This window comes from Haemaphysalis longicornis, unplaced genomic scaffold, assembly GCF_048455015.1.
Source record: "Haemaphysalis longicornis isolate Haplotype H1 unplaced genomic scaffold, Haemaphysalis longicornis Haplotype H1 scaffold_6, whole genome shotgun sequence".
NCBI classification, from domain to species: domain Eukaryota; kingdom Metazoa; phylum Arthropoda; class Arachnida; order Ixodida; family Ixodidae; genus Haemaphysalis; species Haemaphysalis longicornis.
In genome coordinates this window covers 113,857,395-113,881,613 of record NW_027526407.1, presented here as the reverse complement: position 1 = coordinate 113,881,613, position 24,219 = coordinate 113,857,395, and the positions used below count along the sequence as shown (strand labels likewise).

Sequence of the window (24,219 nt, the reverse complement as noted above, 5' to 3'; positions counted from 1 at the left end):
CTGTATTCACGAGGCCACGTTAGCAGGTAACGAAGGTGCTAAGTTGAGCGAGTTGGTTGCTAACTACGGAATTCATCGTACTAGTGAACATTACAGGAGCCATGAAGACAAAATACAAGTTGGGTTTATTAGAAAGACTGCTTAGGCCCGATAACAATGATGCCAATATCATCGCAATCTCCGAACAAATAACGGAGCTATTAAAGAAAACGTGTGAAGCAGTCGCGACCCCCTAGCCGATTTCCCGCAACTTTTCTGTGACGTCACGGAACCTTGTTTGTGCGATTGGCGGCCGCCTAACTGACCTGTCGCGACGACACATGACTGGACGTCTGTAATGGGGCCTCTAGTTCCATTTGACCGCATCACTTGAATGCTAACGTGCAGTTAACGCACTGAAAATTATGTTTTATTGTTGGCCCATACGACGTCATTCTTGATCATAACACGTCAATGTGGCACAAAATTTGAAAGTTTTTAAATACTTCTTGCTTTTTTTTTCATTAAAAAAACATCTTTTGTGGCTGTAATGGAGCTGAGTGAGATACTGAATCCTAGTTCTTTAAAATAAACGAAGTTGTATTTTCTCTTCATGGCTCCTTTAACACAGACACAAAGGTTTCTCACAGACGCGCATCTCGTACAGGGCTTCCTCGGAAATAGAACGAGAAATTTTTGAGGCCTTCATGATAGGCAGAGCAGGGGAAAGGTGCGTCAGTTCACCGTCCTTGGTGCTGTCCGCAAAGGAAATCATTTTTTTTGGAGAGGGGGAGCAGGTTGCGCACGGGCGAGGGGTGATAGCCACATACACGTGTAGGCTTAACGTACGCTGTGCGATATCGGCCGGCACTGTGATGTGGCTTTGTGATATGAGCAGGTGTGACGTGTGCGATACTAATTTGTTTGCTTTTACCGTGTTTTAACCCTTTCCACGTTTCATGTACACATAGACATTTTCTGCGTTTCTGCTGCACAAACTGAGTTGAAGTTCTGGCGTGCATTTCGTCTCCCTTTTACCTTTGTCTCTGTGTTAATGTTCGCTAGTACGGTGAATTTCTCAGTTTGCAGGTAAACACGAAGAAAGCACTGCAGGACGTATAGTGCCCGCTTTCAAAAGTAACCGGCAGTCGTCATACCCCCGAAAACCACCCGCTCGTTCGCCTTCTTCAGCACATGCTGGGACACGGATTGCACTTACGTCTGGCTTGGGGTCGGGCTCGTTCCAGGGAGGGTTGAGGTGGGCCACTCGCGAGCTCAGGTTTGTCCCGATCCGGTAACTGCAACAAGTGTCACGAGGGCTGCTGTTAACGCTTGTGGCCAAGTGTGCCACAGTAACAAAACGAATGGGTAATGGCTTTGTCTGTGAAACAAGGGCAGTCCAAACATGCGGCAGGATTTCGGAAACTAGAGAGAGGGAGAGAGCATTGGCGTGCGCAGAGTTCTCGATTAGAGGGAGCAAAGTCTTACCGCTGCGCCCCCCCCCCCCCTCCCCCCCCCCCCTCCCTCCTCCTCCTCCTCCTTTACAGCAACTCCAGACCTCTTCCCACTGAAGGCCTAGCGGTCCGAACGCAGTGCAAAGAGGGATGGTTATAAAATTTTTATTTCAATGCGATGCAATTGCAACACATACAAAATATTTCTGAGCAGAAATTTTTACTTTAATGTGTTACATTGGCAAAATATGGGCCAATTTGGCGCCCCCCTTCAGATAATTAGGGGGGGCGGCCGCCCCCCCTGTGCGCACGCCTATGGGAGAGAGAGAGCTACAAATAGAGAGTGAGCAAGGGAGGGAGATAGAGAGTGAGAGAGACAGAGCGACAAATGGAGAGAGGGAGAAAGTGTGACTGAGATACAGAGCGCGAGAGAGATAGCAAATATATTGAGCTGTAAATTCAGCGCTCTTGTTCAGTGCTTGTTTGTTGTCTTCGTTTGTCCCTGGTATTTTTTCGCGCTGTGTTGACAATGAATTACCAACTAGCCGGAACCCTTACGCTTTGAGCTGTAAAGGCAGGAGTGTATCCTCAGTTCACGAAGCCATGTTCAGACCACGCCGCCGTAGCCCGCGTTGCAAAGGGTGATTGGTCCTCCAGGATGCCACTAGTCAACAGCCCCTCCCACTGTTCAGGGGAAAGGGCATTTGGAAGGGGCGGCAGATCGGGGTTTTCCTTGCAATCCACAATGATACAGTGGAGCATGCTTAATTGATTACAGAATTTGCATTCAGCTGCGCACTGTGTCGGGAACCATAAATGCATTCCTACGAGGACGAGGTGTGCTAAAGTGCCTGTTTTAATTTGGCTCGGTCTAATTTCCTAATTTCTGCCAAGTGATGTGTGAGGGCCTGGGAGTGTCTGCCTTTTAGTCTTGTAATACTGGGTAATTTCTCGATAGGTCGGGAGACGTGTGGAAACTACCGGAAACTCAGTAGCTCGATGAGGGAGATCTCAAGCCTGCTGATGGGCGAAATTGCTACTCTGTCAATTAGGTGAAGCGATGTTTTGGGTGATGTCTCTGGAGCTCCCGGAGTGCCATGGGAGGAGCCACTCATCCCGACAAAAATCTCTAGCAATCTGCTCGGGAGTCTGTGATTACAGTCCTTGCAGAGCATCGCGTGATCGCCAGGGCAACGGCCAGTTCTTCTGCATCCTTCACGGAAGATGTCCGGAGTGACGTGCAGGCTATAAGGGCATTTTTGTAAGTTCACCATGCTCTGGTTGTCGTCGTCACAAGCTGTGTCAGTATAGCCCCCATCGGAACGGCTGGCATAAATTCGCTCATGCGCTTGGCTTCAGGCTTCTTGTTGGCATTAAAGGAGCCATGAAGAGAAAATATAACTTCGTTTAATTTGAAAGAACTAGGCTTCAGTATCTCACTCAGCTCCATTACAGCCACAAAAGGTGTTTTTAACGAAAAAAAAAAAGCAAGAAGTATTTAAAAACTTTCAAATTTTGCGTCACACGTATGAGCAAGAACGACGTCATACGGGCCAACAATGAAACATAATTTTCAGTGCGTTAACTGCACGTTAGCATTCAAGTGATGCGGTCAAATGGAACTAGAGGCCCCATTACAGACATCCAGTCAAGTGTCCTCGCAACAGGTCAGTTAGGCGGCTGCCAATCGCACAAACAAGGTTCCGTGACGTCATAGAAAAGTTGTGGAAAATTGGCTTCAGTTCAGTTAACGCACTGAAAATTGTGTTTTATTGGGGCTCTTCGATTTACACTCTCGGACTCACCGCGGAAAGTCCGCGGGTAGTCCGAGGATTCCCCGAAGCCTTAGGGATACATGGGAAAATCGAATGCCGGACTGCTTCTCGTGGAGTCCGCGGTGAGTCCGATTGTTGGCCCGTATGACGTCATTCTTGCTCATAACACGTCACTGTGGCGCAAAATTTGAAAGTTTTTAAATACTTCTTGCTTTTTTTTTCGTTAAAAAACATCTTTTGTGGCTGTAATGTAGCTGAGCGAGATACTGAAGCCTAGTTCTTTCAAATTAGACGAAGTTGTGTTTTCTCTCCATGGCTCCTTCAAGATCCACAGAACAGGCCCGCAGCACTTTCGTATCGTCCGCCGATCGGTCGTGCGCTTCATGTGGGCCATTGGAGAACATGGGTAAGGCATGAAATCGCGTTGGATGACCGAGGTTTTCGATACATTATTTCTATCGGCACTTCGCCGGGACTCAACCGGTGCGTCATATCCGGGTTGTTGGAAATCCCTGTGGCATATAACTGAGGTTCCACTGTGTGGTATTACGAAGGTCCATTTGAAGTAGTTTTGTTGAGGACATACTATAAAAGGTAAACCGAGTGCCTGCTTGAGGGCTTTGTGTACGAGACGGTTGATTTTGTCGATGTTGACGGGCCATGCTTCTGCTTGACTCCCCTTTGCCTTTGACGGGGTCCATGAGGTGGCAAAGCAAGTGCCGTGTCTCGCGGGTGATTAATGTCCCTTGCAAACTGTCGCGTATCCGGAGCCAATTCTCTTTGCTTAGCAACTGCGCACAAAGACGACGACACGCAAGGAAGAGAAGACAGGACAAGCGCTGAACTACAATTGATTTTTTCATTTCGCCAAGGAGGACATATAAAGCAAGACACATCCAATAACAAGGCCCAACAAATATGACGTGAAATCTCTAACCTCACGCCCGGCCTTCTACGCTCGTTGCTCCAGATACGGTTTTTCTTTTTCTCAGAGCGCAACAGATGGCATGGTGACGCGGCAGGAACCTCTCGAGATTGACCATCTTGATGAAAACTGCATCAGCATGCCATCCGTTGCGCTCTGAGAAAAAGAAAAACCGTATCTGGAGCAACACGCATAGAAGGCCGGGTGCAAGAGTTTTTACGTCATATTTGTTAGGCCTCGTTATTGGATGTGTCTTGGTTTATATGCCTTCCTTGGCGGAATAAAAAAATCAATTGTAGTTCACCGCATATCCTGTCTTCTCTTCCTTGCGTGTCGTCGTCTTGGTGCGCTGTTAACCCCTTCCTGATGCCCCACCAACTAGCCCACCAAGCCATCCTCGAGAACTTCGTTTGAGTTTGAGCTTTGACTTCAACAAGGATGGCGTCCATCCACGCTGCGAAGGGCTGATTGGGGTGAGACGGGGTGTTTAATGAAGGCTTCCCAGAACGCCGCCTAATCTGTGATCTGCTCCGAGGCTACGCGTGCCCTGTAGTTTTTGTTCCGGACAAGAAGCTAGGTGATGTCATGATCTGAACTCAGATTCGGGAACAAGGTGCACGTGCTACACGAGCAAATATGGAGCATCTCAATGTCATAAGGAAGAGGACAGCCACTCGTGTGGGTGCAGGAGCGAATATAAAGAAACGGTCAGCACCCGCTAGGCACACACGCTAAAAACACGAATCACTATAGCCATCAGAGCCTTGCCAGTTGAGTCTCAGACATAAGACCCCACCCACATTCTTCCCTCCAATCGGAACATTCATTCTCCCCGACTTAGAGAGGAAAATGACGGAATTCCCCAATTTCTTCCAGACTTCCTGTAGTCCCAAATAATTGACAGTTCTCCTTATTAGAAAACACCCTGCCTGTAGATAAACGTTAACAGAGTTGCTTACACACAGCCTCGGGGATATTACCCTCCCTCCTAGAGAGTGGCAACTTTGAATTCCCGTCGAAGTTGAGTTTTGAGACACCCCAGTTCAGCCACCACGTTCCGCAGAAGGCACTTTGGAAAAATTGACAATCGGGCTACTACCGTATTTATTCGATTATAAGGTGGTCGCGATTATAAGGTGAGGGTGCAGTCTGGAGAGTAAGAGAGAAAGAGAGAGAGAGAGAGAAAATGTTTATGGAAAAGGAGAAGAGGTCGGCCTGAGGAAGCGATCTTGGGCCTGCTACTTCCCACTGGGGGGAGGCTACTGGGGACAAAAAGAGAAAGGAATGAATATGGGAGGTATGGGAAATGGCAATGAAATCGACAAATGAACTATGTACAAGCCATAAAACCAATAAACGCCTCACTTACAACGGAGCGAATAGTAATTTATATATATATATATATATATATATATATATATATATATATATATATACACAGTCTAATCTCGCTACAACGAAGTCCGCTTCAACGAAATTTCCGCTTCAACGAAATATTTCCAAGTCCCCGTCAGCTAGCCATAGAAGTCAATGCAACAAAGCTCTCGCCACAACGACCCATTTGTCTGGCTTGCTTTCGCTTCAACGAAATTTTTGATGATTTGGGCTGGGTTTGAACAATTATTTTAAAATAAAATAAGCATAGCGCCAGCTATCTGTAACTTTTTATACATTCAGGACACTTAGTTTCACCCAAAACATGGGCGGTGCGCCCACACTGCCACCCAAAACAAAAAACGCCTTGTTGTACAGCAATACGCTTTGCGCCTGCATTTCTTCATTTCATCACCACTCCCCCACTCCCCTTCTCCTCAGTATCTGATTCTGATTGCACGGTTTAACGCACCGACGCAGCGCAGGCGATGAGGTGCGCCGTAGTGGAGGGCTCCGGATTAATTTTGACCACCTGGGGATCTTTAACGTGCACCGAAATCTCGTACACACGGGCGTTTTTGCTTTTCGCCTCCATCAGAAAAGCGGCCGCCGCGGCCGGGAATCGAACCCGCAACCTTGTGCTCAGCAGCGCAACGCCTTAGCCACTGAGCCACCGCGGCGGGTTTCTCCTCAGTATCGCGCTCTTTGCGTGCTGGTAAAGAAAGATAACCATTGGTATGTTTGTTATCTGACTAAACACGATGTTACTGCACGTCACTCCTTTTTCTAAACATTGTATTATGCTGCCAATGATGCGGAACTACACCGTGCTATTTTTCTTGCCCTTCCGTGCTGTGTTGGGGCAGATTTCGCCTCAACAAATTTTCGCTTAAACGAAATTTTTCGCACGTCCCGTCAATTTCGTTGTAGCGGGATTCGACTGTATATATTATATATATATTATATATATATTATATATATATTATATATATATTACGATAAAGAAGTCAAACTGAAAAACATAACAACATTTATTCTAACGTTTCGACCGGGGGCCGGTCTAAAGCAAACCTCATAGCCAGGAACCTTTTCTCTTAACTTATATATATATTATATATATACCGTATTTATTCGAAAATAGGTCGAGCACGAATATAGGTCGACCCCCTAAAAATTGAAGTCGCCGAAAAAAAAAATAATATATTCGATTATAGGTCGACCCATACTTTTAAGAAAAAAACTTGAGGAAACTTTTTAAAACTCCCATTTATTTACAACGCGGTCACCTCACTGGTCGGAGCCACACAATGCGTCGTCGTCGGAACTTGCGCCGCATGCGCCGCAGTTCATTACCCACCCCCGCCCCCGACTGGCTTTGAAGGCTGAACGGCCAATCCCGCCTCGCAGCGCTAACTGTTGAGCTTTGGTCTGAATATCTTCGCAGGACACTCGGTGTCCTTTCGCACGCTTCTCTTCCACGTGCAGCCGGAGTTTTTTCTCGAGAGCATCGTGCCTCCCACCACGAAACGCACGACGCAGTCCCCTACAAGCAAAAAGTTCGTCCCGCTGTTTCCGCCATCCCCTGATCAGCTTTTCATTAACGACTAACTCTCGCTGAGCGGCGCAGTTGTTCAAGTTCTCAGCAAACAGGATCACCCGCCGCTTAAAGTCCGACGTGACATCGCGAAATGCGCACGAGAAAAACGTTGTGTGCGGACATCACAACGAAGCAAACACAAAGCGCATGAAACGGAGAACGGGAGATAGTAGAGACAGCGAGCAAAGCAGGCAACGCCGTTCCGTTCACGAGGTGGCTACGCTAGGTGGCGAAAGTCACCTAGCCAAGCCAAAGACACCAAGCCAAGCCAATCTGGCTCTCTAGCCAGTACGTAAGCTCGCTCGTGTCCGGTTCGGCCGCAGGTAATGCGCGATAGCCGGCAGTGACTGTGGGTGGTTTTCTTACGCTGATTGTTTTGTTATTTTTTACTTTATTTTCTTGCCTGTCTTCGTTCTAGATGCTCCGCGCTGCCGCCTCAAATTGAGGAGCGCCGGGCGCGACGGAGAAACGGATCGCTCGTTGCGCCCGCTATTTTTGATCACGACTATAGGTCGAGGTTCTTCGGTCACGATTATAGGTCGACCCTCAATTTTTAAGCACATTTTCGGAAAAAAAAGGTCGACCTATATTCGAATAAATACTATATAGCGAATCAGAAAATGGGAAATGAGGGGCTCCGTGAAATAAGACAGAAAATAAGGGTTGGCAGTCAAGAAAACCTCGGAAAGCAAAGGGGAGGTTGCGGTGGTTCATAGAAACAGATGAAGATTTTTTTTTATTTTTTGAGTCAGAAAGAAAGTGGTGAAAAAATGCCCACCGGGTAGGAACTAAACCCATGACCTCCAGAATACCGGTCTGGTGCGATAACCACTACGCTACCGGCGGGGCTGTTTCCCCACCACTTTCTGGGGTATTTATGTTCAGGTGTTTTTTGTTTCCTGCGCTTGGGGGTGGTAGCCAGCGCCACTCGGACTACTCGGGGTGAAGGGGACCTTCTTTTTAACCACCGGGCCGTGACTCGGAGGTCGTGGGTTCGGTTCCCACCCGGCAGGCATTTTTTCACCACTTTCTTTCTGACTCGAAAAATTCTTCATTTGTTTCTATGAACCAACACAACCTCCCCTTGGCTTTCCGAGGTTTTCTTGACTGCCAACCCTTATATATATATATATATATATATATATATATATATATATATATATATATATATATATATATATATATATATATATATATATATATATATCAGGGTGTCGAACCGAAAAAAATACCGGTTCGGTTACGGTTCGGGTTCGGGTGAAATAATTTCATTCCGGTTCAGTTCCGGTTCGACAAAATCACGTACCGAACCGGTTCGCGAACCGGTTCGGGAGCTTGAACCGGTTCGCGAACCGGTTCGATGAGTTGAATTATCACTGAAATTAAAAAAAATCACTTAGTAGTTTAAAACGACAGTCAAATCAAAACACAAACAAAAATTCAAAATGCTGCTGTTCCCCAAAGGCAGTGGCGCAATTGCAAAGCAAACTTTAAACAATCACGATATATTAGAAAAAAAGATGAAGCGGCGACGATTCACCACCTACTTTCTCGCTCAGACTTTATGTTGTCCTAGCGACTATTCATAAGGCCACCGCCAAGGAAATGACGGTGGGATATATTTTCTGCCCTTTCCTTTTTTATTGAAATCGCAATCGTCACTATTAAACCGCCCATCACGCTAACCTTGAAGCCTTAAATTTAGGCCTGCGTACTGGTTCGTTCAAATGCCAGTGCGTGCCTAATACCAATGGCGCACATTTTTTATATTTCTAACAAAACAGAAAAATGCTACAACAGGCACATAAATACTACTAATGAATTAGATTATTTGGTCACCCTGAATAATTTGTTAGCTGTCACCTTATCGAATGTGTTAGCCACACTTTTGTTAAAAGTAGTTAACGCTCAGTCACTGCATTATTGCTCTAACCACTGCAATTCTTTTTGCGATAGCTATACCGGATGCGCGCATTACAATCTGTATGTCATCGTACCGCCTGACCTCGGCCATCGTTCCGTGTGCTACATTGCGGAATCTTATAACAGATTATGCTGTTACAAAATGAAAGGGAAATTTGACGCGCGGAGTATGAGATGGAACTTTTTTGGTTAGGCGCTCTTTAATTCGCTCACAGCACTACTCCCCTCCGGAACGAATAGCAGTAGAAGTAATGTAGCGAGTTGGGCAGTCAGTACAAGTGCACCTTCGAAAAAAGCAGATCTGCAAGAGACAAAACTGCAGAACAAGCAGAAAACATGATCGCTGGGCGAATAGGACAGTGTGAGGTACCAGCCTACCTTTCTGCACGTGTCATCTGCTTTGTTACTGTTTCTGCTTCCAAGACAAGGTCGAGGGCTGCAGTTTCTTGCCAAGGGATTAAGTGCGCACCTTAACAGTTTTCCCTGACATTTCTGTTGTTATTTTTATCTGTAAAAAACGGAACTTGTCCACTGTACTGTCCCCAAAAACTGACCATGGAAATCACTTCCTTCGCATTGATGACACGTTTGGTTGTGAAAGGCAGGGCAAAGAAAGGTATAGAGCAATGTCCACGTTTTAGAGGTTTTTTTTTACATATTCCGGTTTACTTACTTTTTGCTTAATATTTTAAAACAACGTGATTCGCCTTTTCCTTTTTGTTGTTTTCCCTGTAAACACATTAAAAAAAAACTGGCGCATTTGATGCCCCGCGCTATATCTCTGTTTCGAGGCGCAGCTATGTTGCAGGCCAGCAGACTTATTTTATCCAGCTGGTGATATTAAACGTGGATCAAAATCTCGATCCACCGACGTTCTCGATTTCCATCTACTTCAGAATAACGGTCGTGTGGAAGGGAGATCGAGGCCACTTGTGGTCAGCAGCAAACGGCTTAGCCACTCAGCAGCTCCTGCGGTCACACTTGTCAAGTATTAACAATTTCCAGGTGTCAGACCTTTTAAACAAATTATGAAATGCAAAATGTTTGCTCACATCGGGTGTGTGCTTTCGCTGTTGCGCAGTGGAGCACTCCTGCAGCCTGACTGGTCCGATAAAGTCGTAGCTAGGGAAGGGCAAAGTCGTTTTATATCCCCTGCAAGCTGCCGATTATGAAATTTCGTTCGGTCAGCTTGCACTATGCTCGCGGTTTTAGCAGTAACAGACCATTGCTACATTGTTTCATAGAGCGTGATAGTGTTCAACTGTCTGGCGTGGAATGTGCGCGAGCGTTTACGAGGTTTATGGTACGTGAAAGAAAAAAGAGATGAATTGCATTGACTGTGCAATATCAAGAACGGAGGGTCGAACCGTTTCGGCATGAACCGGTAACCGTTATTTCTTTTTTCGGTTCAGTTCCGGTTCGGGTTCAGCGTGCTCAAAAAATAACGGTTCGGGTTCGGGTTCAGTTCCGGCAAAAATACCGGTTCAGTTCCGGTTTTCGGTTCGGTTCGGTTCCGGTTCGACACCCTGATATATATATATATATATATATATATATATATTGTCACAATGCAGAGATAGATTGTCAGGAAGAAGGTGTATTTACAAAAGACACCGTAGCCACCGGGACAGAGGTGGGTTGATTGATGGCGCGAACCCAGTCCAGCGGGAGCTCTGACTTTGTCTACCTTCTCTTCATTTCGTTGGCCATCGACCAGCGTCTTTCCGTTGGAGCACATACCCAGATAGGGAGAGATTGGCCACATGGATATGGGGTTATGCTCCGTGTAAGTTTCTCCAGATGCTGGCCAAAGTCTGTGACAATATATATGTATATATATGTGTATGGGCAATCTCTCCCTATCTAGGTATGTGCTCTGACGGAAAGATGATGATATATATACTGAGCTTCGAATATAAGGCTGGGTATGACTTTGAGACATGAGACTACAAATTTTGGGGAAAAAAAAAAAAGTTTGTTTTGTGTTTCTGTGTTGTGTTGAAGACCGGCATTAAAGAAAAACCAATGCACTCGCCATTTGTACAAGTGCGGCACGCACACACACAGCTGGCTGGCGCCGCATCTTTTCAAAGTGCTACGAGTTGTGCCGCGCCTCCGCCAGATGGCGCCACGGGTCCCGCGACCGAGAGAAGACGCAGTGAAACATCCCCCTCGCGAGGGGCACGATCAAATGCAGAGCATTTCCGGGGGCGCATGAAGTTAAGTAGTTTGCGTTACGTTAATGTTGTTGCACTTGTGGCAACTGCTGACGAGAGAGCGCTCCTCAGCAGTAATTTGAATGAGTCAACGATATAAGGCACGTTCGTAGCGTCCCATTCTGTGTCGGCTTTGTGGCGCAGTGGGTAGAGCACCATGTACATTGCGTTCCACCCGCAGGGTCGAGGGATCGAAACCGGGCGCCGGATAGCATTTTTTTTTTATATAGTAGGGAGGGGTGCGGACTACAGACGTCAATGCGGGTGACATCGTGAGTTACTGAAATGTTCTGCATTTAAAAAACTCAACTGATGTTTGAATAAATACGGTATTTGGCAGCGGTTCTTGAACACCTCGCAGTAGCGCAACCTTGACATGGATGCAAGAACAAGGCTGTAGACAGACCACTTCTTACTGTGTCCACGTCGAGTTTGCGCTACTCCGAGGTGTTTAACCTTTTTGCTGTCACTGATGTACGTCCTCCACAGTGTGTTCAGAAATTCGCACCATAGCACAAAGCGGGTGCGCCTGGACTAGTCATGCCATCTGTTGAATCTTTCAAGTAGCTTGTATTTTCACTCGCTAGCTCTCTGCGACAGTATATTAAAAAGTACGAAGCGACTGCCCCCACCCTTCGTTGTGGGGGGGGGGGGCTTGGTCGCTCTGTACTCTTACTCTGTCGGGATGAGTGACCATGAGGCACGCGTGCGATTACGGGTGCAAGGGTTGTTGTGCCATCTGCAATGGGTTTCTGGGATCTTTTTTTATTCTGTTACTGCGTCTGCTGCGGCGCACCAGGTTAGCCCAGCACGCTGTTGCCTCTCCAATAGACCGAAACATGACTCAATCGCGGCTTTCGCTCGCTCACTTCTGTGCGTTGTGTAGGCTGCTGAAAGTGCCCCCTCCATGCACGTGATTACCTTCGTATGGCCGACCGCCGGGGCCTTCGACTGTGGACAGGAGCGATGGTTCTTTGATTCCGACCCGAATACGAGCCGAGCCCAGATTCGCATTCTGAGACTTTCTTAACCAAGGAAGGGGTGCGAGTTCCACAGCGTCAGATTCTAATGTTGACACGGTGGGGTCGTCGTCCCGGAAGCGTGCACGGCAAACTGAAAATATCTGGAAGGCGATTTCTCACCACCTTTTGACGTGTTACGTTCTGGACGCTATCATAGTCAAATAAATCACTACGTTTCTTCCCTCACATTTTGGAAACCAAGCCGACACCGGGGGCGCGTCACAGCCACAAACACCTGAGAATGAAAGGGTTAAGGCACTTTGGGCCAAGCCCACTGGCCGACTACTCACCGCGGCTCCCCGTCGCAGATGTTGACGCCATTGTCGATGGCGTCGATCTCCTCCATGAAGTTCTCGTACACCTTGTCGTAGATGGCCTCCACGCTGGGGTCGGACAGCTTCCAGCCCAAGGTGTGGGCGATCACGTCCCGGCCGTGGTGCACGTACACCAGCCCCGCACTGCTCAGCTTGGTGGTCCACTTCTTGGCGGCGTCCAGGGAGTGCATCGTCTCCATAAAGCCCCTGCGGCAGCGTGCACAGGCTTGACACAGCCCCAGCTGTTGAAGAAACTTGCCACAGTGGCTTAGTGTTGAAGGAGTTGTGCTGTCCCATTTATTGTAGCGTTATCCCATCGAGAAATCAGCATAACATTTGTACTGAAAGTTACTGAGATTTTGATTATCGCTCTGAATCTGCTGCCCTGAAAAGCAACCGCGCATACTTCGTCCATTAAAGGGACCCTGCAACACTCTTTGAGCAGTGCAAGTAAACCTGTGTGACGTTTAGATTACACCGTCAGGAATACTTTAGCCAAATATTACACGTGCACGTGAAGCGGTGAGCGCACAAATCGCTGTGAAAGACGTGGAAAAACCAACCACGCTCTCTCCAGTTCTTCTCATTATGCACCCCTGGCATGGCCTAAACAATGTCATTGCGGCCGTGGCTGTCCTATTGGCTGTCACCGGTCAACTTTGCGGCTCATTGCTCGCATTTCCTGTGACGACCCGCCGTCATTGGCGCCGTGTACCAACCTCTTCTATGCCGGAACCTGTTTGGGTGACGAACCCAATACTCGCCTTTCAACGAGACCACTCGACAACAAATGTTTACTGCTTCAAAAACACCCTACCACCCTACCGTCCACTTGTGAGCAGGCAGCCATGTCTGCTTTTTTGTGGCACCAGACCGGAAATTGACCCCTCGATGTTTCGGAGAAAAGGGGAAAACTACCCGGCCTGTGATGTACCGAAGTCCACTGAAGAGAATGCCGCGAGACACCCCCTTCTCCAGCAGAGAGTGCGCAGCTTTCGTCACAGCTTTCAAGTTGAGAGGGAACAATTATGAGCGATTTCTCATTGCACATAGTTTCGGTGATAGTGAACGGATTTTCATAATTCTTGCAGGAGAATATTGCCGGGACAACAGACTTTGCCCCAAAATACATTCTGAGTAGTCGATGGTCAATGTTGCAGGGTCCCTTTAAAAGCTCTTCTTCGCTTCTCGCCCACGCTCACCCATGTATTTTCTCAGCTCGCGTTTTTTCACAGCCTGTCCATGCATATTTATCGTCGTAGTTGCTGAACCGATGCTCATAAGATGCCAAAAAAAAGTAATTATGGCACGATGGCCAAAAAGTCGGCCAACGACGGCCGGTTTTAAGTACAGATTTTAGCAACAGCCCGCTGTCTAGAAAAATGGTTGGGCCGGTCAAAAACCGGGCAGGTGGCAACCTGAGCCTGGGGGTAGCTTTGGTGCCTTGAACCCCCAAACCGAGTAATGAAATTAGTAGTTTTGGGGGAAGCAAAGCTTCAGTGGCACACAGCAATGAATATCAGCTGGCCCAGCTGCAAAGATTTAGCATACTTTGGAGCTGACCAGCACAACTGATTAGAGTTGACCAGTGCAACTGTTTGTTCTTAGTGCAAAAACATGCCGTAAGGCAGGGGTTCTCAAGCATGTTGGCCCCAGGGAACCCTGCTAAGTTCCGTTAAGTGCCAAGGAACCCCCCCCCCCCCCCCCCCTCCCGCCATTTTTCATTCCGTTCATGCTACATTAACGTGCAATAAATTTAAAAGCAAGCTAGGGTATCGTTTTTTTTTCCCGTCGACTTTACGCGAATGCGTACGCTAGCGGCACCTATCTCCAAACAGGAGAAATGCGCTTGGGGGTAATATAAGGCCGAGATTCAAGTGCAATACTTTAACCACGTGGCCCGTTTTCGGAGTCTGGCTGGCTGCAAGCTGCTGGCGAGATTTATTGCACAGCTCGCGCGTTTCTGTTATGCGCCGAGATGTGCTTACTGACACTCGGGCGTGAGTAATGGAGGTTCCTTAGATCGATCGCACCTCAAGTTCACCATATAAGACTTTGCGACTGCGGAACCAGGGAAAATTTATCAGTGGCTCGCGGAACCCTGAGGAGGGGCCTGCGGAACCCCAAGGTTCCGCGGAACCCACTTTGAGAAACCATGCCGTAAGGTATTCACAAAAATTCCCATCTCAACACATTCTAAGTCCTTGCATCCACTCCGGCTGCCCAACGGGTGAAGTGGCGGCGTCATCACGCCACTCAATTGACATCCTTGACTGCCAATTATCTGGGGCAGTGAAATAAGTGAAGCTCAGTGTAGGCATAGCATTCTCTTCACTGTAAAATACAGTGCTATTTGCTTTTATGTGCACATATAAAAAAAACACTGGTTACGTGAGCATGAGGACGCGTGTTCGATTCCCTGCCGTGGCGGCCGCTTTTCTGATGGAGGCGAAAGGAAAAAAAAAAAACCCCGTGTGTTTGAGATTTTGGTGCACGTTAAAGATCCCCAGGTGGCCAAAATTAATTCGGAGCCCCGCACTACGGCGCGCCTTATCGCCTGCGTTGCGTCGGCACGTTAAACCCTTCGATCAATAAAACACTGGTTACAGCTAGCCATCTCTAGGACTGCAGTGATGCCTCCCAGGGAAGTGCTCACAAGCGACACAAAAATAAGCCCGTCCCACACAACAGCTGGGTTTTCTTCGAGCGGCAAATGTGAACTGATGTGGCAATTATTAAAGAATGCAATGTGACCTACGCGTCAGCGTTTAGCTCGAGTGAGCGTGCTGTCTGGGGAGGAAAAAAAACACTGCAACTTCTGCAGGAAGGTAGTGGGTGGCCTGTGCGGCACTTGACAGTTTTGCATCCAGAAACGTCTGGCATGAACAAGTAGCAGTTCGCACAAAAGTTTGCATGCTTTAGTAAAATCCTAGGCATCTTTTAGGCTACATGACGCCCCCTACAGTTGCAACAAGTGTACAATCACCACCCCCAGCTGTTAAAAAGCCATTGGATATGCAACAGGACCAATAGGGACCACAACTGGAATGAACTGGGTACAACAGGACTCGGATTTAGACCAACTGGACCTACTCACACCAATACTATGTCGCAACAAGAGCTGGAGCAAGTCCAATTGGACCTATTGGCTCCAGTGTTCTTAGCGTTTGCATTATGACTGCCAGTAATATTGGTAATACAGTGAAAGCTTGTTAATTCAAACTCCAAGGGGGCGTCACCCCAGTTCGAATTAATTGATTGATTGATTGTAGGGTTTAACGCGCCGACGCAACGCTGGCGATGAGGCGCGCCGTAGTGGAGGGCTCCGGATTAATTTTGACCACCTGGGGATCTTTAACGTGCGCCGAAATCTCGTACACACGGGCGTTTTTGCTTTTCGCCTCCATCAGAAAAGCGGCCGCCGTGGCCGGGAATCGAACCCGCGACCTCGTGCTCAGTTCGAATTAATGAAACTTCGAAATAACGAAAGTGAAGCACAAAAGCCGTACAATGCAATTGTGGAGCAGTAGAGCATGTCGGCAGTTGAATGGTTGAAGAAGGCCGCGATTGAAACCCGCGTGTTAGGCTTGAAGGGGAAAACTAGAACATTTTTCTCAAATGAGCGAATGTAGCGGAAGGCCACCTTTTCGAGTACGCCGAAACTGAAGAGTAGACAGGTAGCAGGAGATCCGGTCACTACTTCAGAGCGACGGCCGCACTGGTGCTTTGTCCGGGCTTGGCTCAAGCTGCCGGCGCGGCTGTGCGTAGTCCGAATTATTCGGGGTGGAGGCCCCTCGCGTTCAAATTAACGAGCTTTTCAATACATACGCTTCCATGGAGATTTGGCCGGACCAAATCACGCAGTTCGAATTACTGAAGTCCAGATTAACGAGCTTTCACTGGATCCAAACTGCTCAATTTACTGGCATAAGTTTTTGACTTTCTCCTTCACTGAGCTTGTAAAGTACAATTACAGTGAACTCCCCTCAAAATGAACTCGAAGGGACCCTGAAAATTTGTACATATTATCAGAATTTAATCTTCAGCAGAGGCTTTTGGCATTGTGGACATTAAAAGAGGGTAAAAGCGATGTTTGTCCTAACCACGGAGTTCACCTTAGCTGAGTTCATCTTAATTCATTTAGTTTGTGAAATCCACATCCAATCCGTGAGCCTGGCTACCTGGCAATCCTCTGTGTACGGGCGGTGCCACCAAGCAGGCAGGCAGCGGCAAGCAACGATGTGCTTAAAAGTGCTCCAGGTAAAGCTCCCAAGGAACCCGGGGCCACTGCTTACCCACCCATTCAGTGTGTTAAAAAAATGCGGACAAACACTATGGCCCTCGGATGTTAGCCGGAAGGGACAGCCGGTAGTGTTCCCCGGTTGTGCTTGGTGCGTGGCTGATTCCCACGTAGTTCGCTTCCAACAGGCTTCACACAAACGTGAGCCGTGGGTGGGTCATGTTTATGCCAATTCCGAAGGGGCCTATTCTTGTGCCAATCCCCTCAGGTAATGGGCACTTCCTGTATGCACCCAGCGCCTCCTACTGGTTCCAACGGAACCAGTAGGAGGCGCTGGGTGCATACAGGTGATTGTAAACATCAGCTGGAATGAGCTCCACTCTTTGGACTCAGTAGCCCAGGGGTAGAACCCCAGGTTTTGGTCCAAACAGCCCAAGTTCAAGCTCCAGCAGTGTAAATTTCTTTTTTCCAAATTTCGGTAATTTTTTTTACAATAAAATGTCCGCTCAGCTCACTTACACGCGTTCTTTCTGTAAACAAGGGTGGTTTTGTACGTTCTAGGTAGGTTTAGGAATGGGGCAAAGCATATAAATACGCTTAACCAGCTCTTTGCGTCACTCTGGAGGTGCCAGGCTTGCTGCAGCTCTTGTGAAACGGAATATCGCACGCAGTGGTGAACTGACCTCTGGTGGTGGTCGTAGCGCTTCTTGGCCGGGTCGTAGACGCCGCCGACGTCCACGACAACATCGCACGTGTCCAGCACAGCTGGGTCCCGGGATCTGCACGAAAGGCAGGAGGGTGCCGCACGCACAGAATTAGGGCCAGTGCTGCTACAGGTGCAAAACAAAATTGCCACTTGCAGACAGAAATAAAACAAAATGAAAAAAAAAGAAGGTTGGAGGAAACAAGCACGCGTAAGAATAAAAGGACCCCAAGCAGAGATTATAAACTCCCAGTTGTCCTTAGCCATCGCTCAGAGACACAAAGGCAAAAAAGCCTAGACATGCATATGCTGCCAGGCCTCTCTTTGGAACAGCCACGGACACTCTCTGTGGAAGTATGTATTGCACTGCTAAGGAGTATGAACCACCTGCATTGTCAGTGACCATGTCCTTGGCAGTAGCAAAAGGCGGTCACCCTCACCAATATGCCACAGATGCTCCAGAGCGAAACTCAAAAACATTACTCGAAGCACAAAACTCGAAGGAGCACTCAGTAGGCGTCGATTTGGCATCAGCGCTTTCGCATTCACTGCTTGTATTAGGTGCTTAAGTGCCCTCGGAGTCTTCACAGAGTACGCCACCATGGAAGCAAGCCACCGCTCACCTGACCACCGTGGCGTCCTTGTAGTCGGGCAGCTGCTTCAGGAGGAAGCAGGCCAGGGCTTCGTCACAGTGGAAAGTGCCATTGTGTGTCCCAATCGTCCGGCCCATGGTGCTGGCTTTTTTGCAGGGGGGCTCGCTTGCCATGGACGGCGACCTGTGGGCAGGGGATGCGCATTTGTAAAAAGCAACTCCTTTTACGCAGTCAACAACACTCCTTCGCCTTGTTTGCTAGTCTGAACATCTGCAATAAAAAACATTTTCACCCCCCCCCCCCCCCCCAAAAGACCCTTTTTAAGTTTCTCATCATCCTCACAGCAAAATGACAACACTTGGGAAAAAGAATTTTACGGCAACCCCGGCAATCGTGCCAGAGTCGCCCTTGGTGGAGGGCTTGGCTTCAGCAGCACCATCACCACTGAAGCTGAACTGCACACACTTTGGGGCCACCTTTTTGCTAAACACTGCTGCTGCCTGCCACGTGTTTGCATCACATGTGCGCAGCACTGTACCCGCTTCCATTGTTGCACCAATTGACATACGACGTCAAAGCCGGCATTACGCGCAGCACTGCATAGCGTCAGAGCTTCTGACTGCCAGAGCTTCAGACACGAGTGGGACGCCAGCTCATCATATTACCTAAAAGAGAAAGAAAAGATTTTGGTTCTGGGGCTGTTTGTGGCAGGCGGCTTGTGCCGGGCAGCGACATCGGCAGCTCTCGTGACCAAGGAGGTTTGCAAGTCTAGGTCTGAGCTCCCTAGAAAGCCTCCTCCCCTTGCCCTTCTCGGCAGGTTATAAGAAAGGGGTCTTTTGGATGTCCCCCCAGAAGATGTGAGGAAGGGTTGTGAGGGTGCCGCATGCAGGGCATTCTGGGGAAGGGTACAATGAACGGCAGATTACGGAATACGTTCGACTAAGGGAGATGACGTGTTTGTGTGAACTGGTAAGAACGGCACGAGTTGGGGGTACCTACAGCAGGTACGACGATAGTGGTTGGCGATTTCTGTGTATAACGAATCTGGCCCCATGCTAGGGTTCAAGGCTGACCCCGGCTCGGATTGTAAACCCTCAAACCGTATCCCAGGCTGCAAGGCCAGCATGCGCCCGAGTCCAGACAATTTCTACTGTGGAGTTGGGTGGGTGGCTTCAGAAAATTTTAAATGCCTGTGGCGAAACAGGGCTGTTCGCCAAATTTTGAATAGCCACTTTTGAGTGGGAGAGTATTATCGAAGAGGTCGGCCTGAGCCCGGAGTCGTCTTTTTTTTTTTTTTTTTTTTTTATGAACTTGGTCTCGGTTCCATGTAGCATGCATGGTATGGGGAGGGCATGTCGTGGGGCTTGGTTTAAGGATAATGCTCACACCAGTTTCATATCAAAGGGGAGCTTTAGCCACAGGGCATTCAATATTTCCTTCACCTAACTGCCTGAGAATATTATATCCAGTGGGACTTTTGGCCAAACAAACCAACTGATTGGAGAAGTGGGCTTCAGTAACCTGCTCCGCCATATTGCAAACTCCCAACGCCTTTGAATCTGGCAGTGGGTGTGTTATCTCTTTCCGGCACGGTGGTAAGCCCAGATAACCACCTTTTCTTGATTTTTCTCTGCCTAAACTCTTGTTCTTGCTAAGTTGATAGCATAAGATAACATGTTGTATAAGTAGCTAGTACTAACCAAGCTAGAAACGAAGGGCTCCAAATAATTAGTCCGAAGCATCGTGACACTGAAGTTGGCGGAAACCTGGAGTGACCTGGAGTGATTGTTGTGCATGTGCAGTATGTGCAGGGGCGGTATGCGCATGGATGTGTGGAACGATGAAACGACATGCATGTGTGAGACGTGCAATGTCCTCTTGTGCCTGAGAGGAAACAAGGACTGTTTCGCGGTCTTCCACCGGAAGTGACTGGTAGATTCTTCCTGCATGGTGGTCACCTTAGGTTACCACCTCATGTTTTTTGAACCAAAAGCAGCAATTTCTTTTCTCGTAAGACAAGCATTTTCTAACCAAAAGTTCACTACTTTTTTAATTAAAAACTGTTTTACTCATAAAATGAAGTTCTATGCATGAAAGAGCTACGGGGGAAGTGGAGGGCATAGTTGTGTGGCCTTTGGACGAGTCCATTACACTTTTGTAAATCAGTGGCCAAAGGATTCAGGTAGGGGAGGGAGTATGTGATCTTAGAGATAATAAATATCTGGATAAGCCTTTTTGAATCCTCTGCAATGGTTAGAAATTTGTCCGAGAAGCCCAGTAGTGGTGTTGTAATTTCCGGAGGAAATGCACATTAGCCCATTTGTTTTGGATCAGTATGACCAGGAATTCAAAGGTAGGAAACTCTGAAATCGGGTTGTCTGCTATATGAACTCTACTGCGGGGGATGCCTGGGATCTCCTCTTCGTGAGTAACCAGAGGAATACAACCTCATCGGAGCAACAAGTGAGTCCCGCATTGCTGGTGTTTTCTATCACTACTTGAAGGTCTTCCTGTGGGTTCTCCCCGTTGTGGGAGTGGCTTCCACCATTGACCCACAGGGTGGTGTCGTTGGTGCATAAGCTGATTTTAAGGTTAGGAATTGGCTCAAGATGACGCATGTTTAGTTTGGGCCAAATTAAATAACAAGGGGGATAGTACGGCACCCTGGGGTGTGCCTTTAATGAGGACTTCGACCCTACTGGACATAACGCCCCCCATCTGGAGGATGGCCATTTGGTTGGCGAAGAATCAGCGTATACAGCAGTTGTACGTGTTGGTAGGTCCCAGTCCAGTCTTTACGGCTTCATAGGACACGTTACCAAAACACTTGTTGTTTTACAGGAATACAACTTGCCAGGAGCTTTGGAGGACAATATCCTGCATGGAAAGCCCTGTGTGGAAGCTGAACATGGAGTGTGGGCGGGAGGGAGAATTGTGAAGCTGGGATGCCAACCGGGTACAAATTACATGTTCAAATACCTTTCCCAGGTTGGAGGTGAGGGACTTGGGTGCACCAGCGACAAGGGGGTTTCACTGGTTCGGGAATAAATGTAACCTTAGCGTGTTCCCAGCACTATGGCAGCGTGTTCTGCTGCCAATAATGGTTGAAATAACCATTGACGGCATTGGCAGAGTCACAGTTAAGATGCTTTTCAATATCCTGTTAGTTACCCAATTTGTTTTGCCCAGGGCCAACTGTGGTCAGAGCTTGTATACGGGTCCTCACCCACCTGCTCTGCAGTTATTCATTGTCCATATTAAAATTTGCAAGGGAAGTGTACGAAGAGGAACGGGTGAGGTTGGGGGGGGGGGGGCGGGCGTTGCTGATGCCTTTGGGCCCCAAAAAGCCGTTTACATAAATGCCACAGTAGTGCGTCGTACTGGTTTTTAGGCACATCACATTTATGTGCAGTGGACTAATGCGCTGCATCCCACAAGTTGGGCAGACAGGGGCAGTGATGTTCCATACTCGGAATAAAAATTCCCATTTATAGGTTCAGGAATTCCCTGTTTTGGGCACTTTTTCCCTCCAGGTTTCTCAAGAATCCCCTGCAAATTTCCCCGCATTCTCTTTTTGCAGCCGATAGATCTTTACGCAGATCCTTGTTCAGTTTTGAGCGGTAGCCAGCGCCACTTATTCTTTATGTAGCCTTGCGGCCGCAGACGCCGTTCCGAGAATCAAGAGTTTCAGCAGGCAATAAATTCTACTACATCTGCTGTTTTGCAGCATTTTACCATTTTTTTGTTTTGTACCAAACAGCATGCTTACTTTGACTATTAAAGCTCTAAGTTAAAAGTATGAAAAAAAGAGACATATTTGCATAACTGAGGCAATTTTAGCTCGGCACTAGGACTGCTGGCGCCATCTCTTGTTGACAGCACACGAACCAAGGTGCACCCAAAATACATTTTTGTAATATTGCGCGGGAATACATATGAACAGGCTTCAGCCCTTCAGCTGCTGCTGCTTCATGTACCTCTTACTCTAGCAGTATTCTTTTCTGTACTCTCCCTCCTGTTTCATGAACCGGATTGGAAGCTGTCTTGGATGCTTTTGGCTTGCGGAAACACGATCTCATATATTTGAACACAGATCCGATGGAGTGTCGAAAGAACTTTTTAAAAGAAAACAAAGCAAGAAATGATGTGCGGTTTAGATTACTGACATGATTTTTTCTTGTTACTCCATGACCGCTAAATTCCCTACATCTAACAAATATTCCGTCTCCCTTTAACCAAAATTACAGCCGAAAATTCCCCCCAAAAAGGAAAATTTTCCGCATGGAACATCACTGGACGGGTGTACATTAGCACGGCAGGCGCATCGTTCAGTGAAAATTCATTAATTCGGATCGCTAGGGAGTAAAAAAAATGTATGAATTATCTGAACTTCACATTATCGAATGAACAACAAGAAAAGAATATTTACAATTCTTTTATGTACTCCTTTACTTTACTTTACCTCCTTTACCTTATGCACTCTTTTACTTTACTTTGCACTCCTTTACTTCGCAAAGAAGTCAGTGATGCTAGTTCGCTTTTTAGAACAAATTCTCGAGCGAGGGTATTGCAAGGAGCATCCAGCAGAATTTTACCAGAACAGCAAGAGCATCTGCAGTTCTTTTTGGGCACAGGTGCCAGCTGTTTACTGGGCGTGATATACGCTCGCATCCTCCCTCAAACACACAAAGGTGTGCATCTCTGCCTGGGAATCCCTGGGTGATGCTATTGAAGCGACGGGAGTGGTCTGTTCTCGACTCATTCGGGTTCCGGAGCTTCCACAATGTCCCATGTACGTTTCATGTCCAGGTTGCCACGCATCTGGTCGTACATTTCGCCCCGTTGGTCCCAAGAGAGTTGGACTGTGTATTTTTTTTTACAAGTTAGCTTACAATTCTGATAGCTTACGGCCATAGCTTGTGGTTATGTTTATTTCACTCCAGTGTTTTTGGATGCACATCTCAGGTTTTGCAGCTGGGGATCTATGGTCTCCAAAGGAACCTGTGTCAACTGCTTTCGTTACGGACCAAGTGTACGTAACCAGATGTTTTACCCAATTTCAGAGATTTTATTGATCACAGCCTACTGACATTACTTTCTGGGCTCCTTAAGAACTCCTGAACTCGTCCAAGCTTGTGAGGATCTGCTGTAGAGAGTGAGTTTAATGGTGTGGGATAGGGTGAGATCACGTTGGATGATAAAGTCATCACTGAAAAAGGAGGTTTCAGTAATGTTCCACCGGTGGTCCTTGACATAGAGCATAAAAGTGAGACCTGGAGTGGAACCTTTTTGGACTCTGCTGCCAATTCGGAAAGCAGTATAGAGTACAGATTCTAACGTAAAATGGTAGATCGGTGCCTGGCCCCAGAGGTCCCTTCTCTATTATTGAGCACTTGGAATAACTCCATGTCAAGTGGTGAATTGAAGCCTCCCACTACAATTAGGGAATCGGTGCCGGTTTCACTCCTGGCCAGAGGAAACGAGGGTTTGAACCTGTTTCTGCACCCAGGTCTACTATTTACTCTCAAGACTAAAAGTTCAGACGCATCCCCTTTTCGTGGAGAAGTTTTACCCAATCGAATTAGGTCGAATGCGCTGGGATGTTTCTTTGAGTTAGAACGGCTGTTATCAAATATGCTTTGTTTCGGAATGCTCTGCTACCGGAAAGCTTCACTGCTTTGCCCGGCTACTGGTGGGCTACAATGTTCGGAGAGGTTTCAGCCCACTGGACGTGTCACTTGCAAGTTACTTCGTTTTTTAATCCCTTGAAGTTTCACTGCCAGACAAGGACTGCCGCGGTGCCCTTATTCGGCGGGGAACCTGCCCAGATGGCCTGTTGACGCTGTTGAGGACTTTTGTTATGAAAGTGTGCATCTTTGTGTAGGGCGTCTCTATGCTAAGCTGAGACATCCTCAATTAAGTAATGCACACGTAAATTTGCACTAAAATAACAAAGGTTTGCGGTCATCACAGTCTTGGCAGTAAATAGTTACTAGTAGTGCGTTACCGGTAACTAGTTGCTTTTCAGTAACTTGTAACTGTAACATCGTTACTTAAAGATAGTAACAGCAACGCTCGCTAAAGGCCAACGAACAGATGGCGCC

General features: G+C 47.5%; 1 protein-coding gene across 1 annotated transcript in view; it reads right to left on the bottom strand.

Annotated features, from left to right (window-relative positions):
- Positions 1-24,219, bottom strand: part of LOC144141124 (MYG1 exonuclease-like) — a 36,686-nt gene that overhangs the window by 11,894 nt on the left and 573 nt on the right. The window contains exons 2-5 of the mRNA XM_077672650.1: positions 18,146-18,298; positions 17,503-17,598; positions 12,556-12,786; positions 1,199-1,277 (exon numbers count right to left, since the gene is read on the bottom strand). Of these exons, the coding sequence (XP_077528776.1) occupies positions 1,199-1,277; positions 12,556-12,786; positions 17,503-17,598; positions 18,146-18,298 (559 nt within the window). The remainder of the gene's footprint in view (positions 1-1,198; positions 1,278-12,555; positions 12,787-17,502; positions 17,599-18,145; positions 18,299-24,219) is intronic.